The sequence below is a fragment of the Sinocyclocheilus grahami genome, unplaced genomic scaffold, assembly GCF_001515645.1.
Source record: "Sinocyclocheilus grahami isolate Dianchi unplaced genomic scaffold, SAMN03320097.WGS_v1.1 scaffold1832.1, whole genome shotgun sequence".
In the NCBI taxonomy this organism is placed as follows: Eukaryota; Metazoa; Chordata; class Actinopteri; order Cypriniformes; family Cyprinidae; genus Sinocyclocheilus; species Sinocyclocheilus grahami.
The window spans coordinates 109758-113439 of record NW_015507011.1 but is presented as its reverse complement, the minus strand read 5'-3'; the positions used below and the strand labels follow the sequence as shown (position 1 = coordinate 113439).

Sequence of the window (3682 nt, the reverse complement as noted above, 5' to 3'; positions counted from 1 at the left end):
ATATATATATATATATATATAGCATTTCATGTCAGTCTCTGCTCTACTGTTATACAGATCTCATTGATTTACATTATAAGCATCATAAATATCAGCATCTGCAGCAAACTGCTTTAACCTCTGAATAAAACTGAGCTGTTTTTCCCTCAATATTCTCACTAGGCCTATATCAGACTGAGCCATGAAAGCCTGATGGAGCAGATATGATACTCAAGAAGAAATAAAAACACCTATAAAAAGCTATTACCTAAAGGTTCCAAAATGAAATCTTTCTAATTGCATTTCAGGTTTAACTGTGGAGTAATAACACCCATGAAGGCTTATTACTGGCTGCTCGGAGTCAGGTGACATTAGAGGGCGGGGCTTCGACACTCAAAAGGACATCTGATTGGACAGAAATGTACCTGAGCCTACAGACATGGCGTCAACAATAACTAAGATTTGTTTTACCTCAAGAGAAAATGCGTAGATTTAAACGTATGCCAGTACTAGACATGAACTATAATAGCACGGGGTATTTCAGATGTCAGTACACTGAACTATAAACTCTGCGTATTGACACTAAACTCGAAGTAAACAGCTGTACTGTAATGTGTTTACAGCAGAATGGAGACGGCGGCCATTTTACAACACGACTCCATTTTATCCCATCGTGAAGTGACCGAGTAATGAAAGTGTGGCAAGAAACGACGGCGATTCTTCCCTTTTGACTCACTAACGCGATTTCAGACGCCGAATGACCGCAGCGCGTCGCGTGATTCATTCACAAAGCTGATTAGTTTGATAAGCCGCTGATTAAAGACCGATGCGAGATGCGCGCGCTTCAATAAGACAACAACAATGCGCTTCACATCGACAGCAATCAATGAAAGAACGCTTTAAAATTACAATACTGGTACTAAAGGAACCTAACTAACTGTGTTTTAATGGTTTACACAGCGTTTAAGAAGGCTGCGCCATTTTAAGCACTTGACCAACACAGACCGTATCACAGTAACGTTGAGTTACAGGGCTTAAATACAGACCAATACACGCTCCCAGCGAACAAACAGACTCTTACATAAAATAAATACCGAGTAAAACACTCACCTGAAGAATATCCTCGATCCATCCTGCAGCAGTTTTCAGTGTAGCGCTGTGATTGTGTGCGAGACGCTCGCTCAGGCCGCACTGACTCCGCCCACAAAGGGGCGTGGCTACACGACTGACACTTGAGCGAGCCAATGAGCTGCCTCGACGACCGGAAGAAACTATTTCCGTAAACTACTTCAAAACAAAAGTGCGTCTGCGGTTTTGTTTATGATCCAGAAATAAGGCATTTATGTAGATATAGAAAAGTAAAACAAAAAATATACATTCATATAAAGCAGTTTAGGTCTACTTGAGGAATTTTACAGAAAGTGGCTCTAGTTAAAACGCAACTTCCTTTGTGCAAGTCTGCAAATATGATCATTTTTATTAAAATTCCACAAAAAGACAGATTTTAACGAAGCAAGTACAAAAGAGTAGTGGAAAAACACACTGTATTTTGGTCCCCACGAACAGTTTTCATACGATAAATAAAGAATATTACTGTAACCACACTTTTTAAATACTAAGCTGCAGCTCAAAATCCCCAAAACATATATATATAAAATATTGTGCCCTTATAAAATGACAAGCACATATCTCTGTGGAGAAGGCACTTTGTCAAGCCCTTTGATTCGCCGGTTAGTGTTTCGCAGAAACACACGCACCTAATGTGTTTGGATGCAGAAAATCCTTCACGTTCAACCAACCCGGTGGAGAAAAGAGAGAATGAGACCAACCAGAACCAGCCCTGCAAAAGCAGTAGTGTGAGTTTTGGTCATCCTAAACCAGAAATAAGTGTGTGATTTCATGGACCAGAGCCTGAGAGCCAATCTGACGGAATGGGATTCTGATCCGACGAGAAGACGGGAGGAATGCTTTCAGCCGCTCACTGACGGACACATCCTCTTCGCTGCCAGTTCCTCCACCGCAAACGTGTAGTTATACTGCAGAGAAACAATCCGTCAGTGAAATCTGCTGAACTACACACGAAACAGACAAACCATCAACACGAACAAAGGCAGATTCAAAATAAAAGTCCTCCAGAACGATGAGAATCGATGATCGTCTCAAAATGATGTCTTACAATCTTATTAATGGTGCTTGCGAAAGCAATAAAGCTTGGTGCAGATGCAGGTCGCCTCACCTCGTTCTCAATGTCCTGCACTGATTTGATACGGATGTCACTCAGCGTGCTCACAGACACCTGACACACACAACAACACGTCTGTTATGGGTCACTGTGATTGTGATTGGTTAATGACAGCATCCTGTGGTCAAAGACTTTCGATCTCTCGAACAGAACTCTCTCATCTTGCCCTGAAATCTTCACTCTAGTCACAGCACATTGAGGCGTAATGACCAGATACATGCATGTGATTTCTTACATATATCCACATGTTAATGAGTGATGCAGTGGCCTCTGACCTTTGAGTTTGACTGAGACTCAAACTTCGGGTGTAGAGAGAAAGGAACTCCATCCATCGCTGAGGACAAACACAAACAAGAGTGAGGCACGTGACAAATTCACATGTGAAGATTGTTAAATGCATGATATTTATATAGGACACAGATTGCGTGTGCTCCTGTTATATGAAGGGATGATGTGATTGGTTTGTCTGTTGCTGTACCTGTGAGACCGTGGATGCTGCTGTGGTTACCACTGTCATACACCGCCTCCATCGGGTTGTGTGTGTCCAGCTTACTGCGGCGACGGCTGAATTTCGGTGGGGCTTCAGGAGGGTTGCTATGGAAACAGACAGTCAGAACACCCTAGCAATAACCCTGAACACCCAAGCAACCACATAGTAATACCCTAGCAACCACTCTTAACACCTACACTCTAGGGTTTTGTGTTCAGTCAGCACTAGGCTACATCACTGTGGTTTAAAGCCAACACAGAATCACTAAAGATGATTTAAAGCTGTGAATCCAGAGGTGGAGAGCTATATAATGAGACACTGGTCGAACACTTTGCTCTGAGTAGATAGTTCTACCTTGTGTGGATACTGCAGAGACAAACAGCTCATTTGCTTCAGTCTAATTTACCAGTCAAATCATCCAAACACTGGAGTCTGTTTGTGACATGCGAGAATCTCGTGTCATTGTGAATCCCATGATGCTGATGTTCTCCGCAGCGACAGCTGTGAAAGTACTCCACCTGGGCTTGAGAGGCTGCGGGGGACCGGTTCCTTCCAGCGAGAGACTGCGCATGTCCAGACTGACACTGCGCGGCTTGGCCTGAGGAGTTGGAGTGGAGAACTGGCCCTTTAAACACCACACCACGAAGCCATTCATGTCCCTGAAACACAAACACACACAATAAACAACAAGAACAGCAGCCCAGAGCATCTGATTCCAGAACCAGTGAACAGAGCGTCTTATTCCAGAACCAATGTAGCATGTCTGATTCTAGAACCAGTACAGAGCATCTGATTCCAGAACCAGTGTACAGAGCATCTGATTCCAGAACCAATGTAGCGTGTCTGATTCTAGAACCAGTACAGAGCATCTGATTCCAGAACCAGTGAACAGAGCGTCTTATTCCAGAACCAGTGTAGCACGTCTGATTCTAGAACCAGTGTACAGAGCATCTGATTCCAGAACCAGTGTA

General features: G+C 43.3%; 1 protein-coding gene across 2 annotated transcripts in view; it reads right to left on the bottom strand.

Moving 5' to 3' along the window:
- Nucleotides 1–1691: 1691 nt before the first annotated feature.
- LOC107572914 (multivesicular body subunit 12A-like) overlaps nucleotides 1692–3682 on the bottom strand; it is a 6927-nt gene continuing 4936 nt past the window's right edge. For both annotated transcript variants that reach the window (XM_016259346.1, XM_016259347.1), the window contains exons 6-10: nucleotides 3230–3370; nucleotides 2700–2815; nucleotides 2497–2555; nucleotides 2216–2275; nucleotides 1692–2015 (exon numbers count right to left, since the gene is read on the bottom strand). In XM_016259346.1, coding sequence (XP_016114832.1) covers nucleotides 1950–2015; nucleotides 2216–2275; nucleotides 2497–2555; nucleotides 2700–2815; nucleotides 3230–3370 — 442 coding nt within the window. In that variant the 3' untranslated portion in view covers nucleotides 1692–1949. The remainder of the gene's footprint in view (nucleotides 2016–2215; nucleotides 2276–2496; nucleotides 2556–2699; nucleotides 2816–3229; nucleotides 3371–3682) is intronic.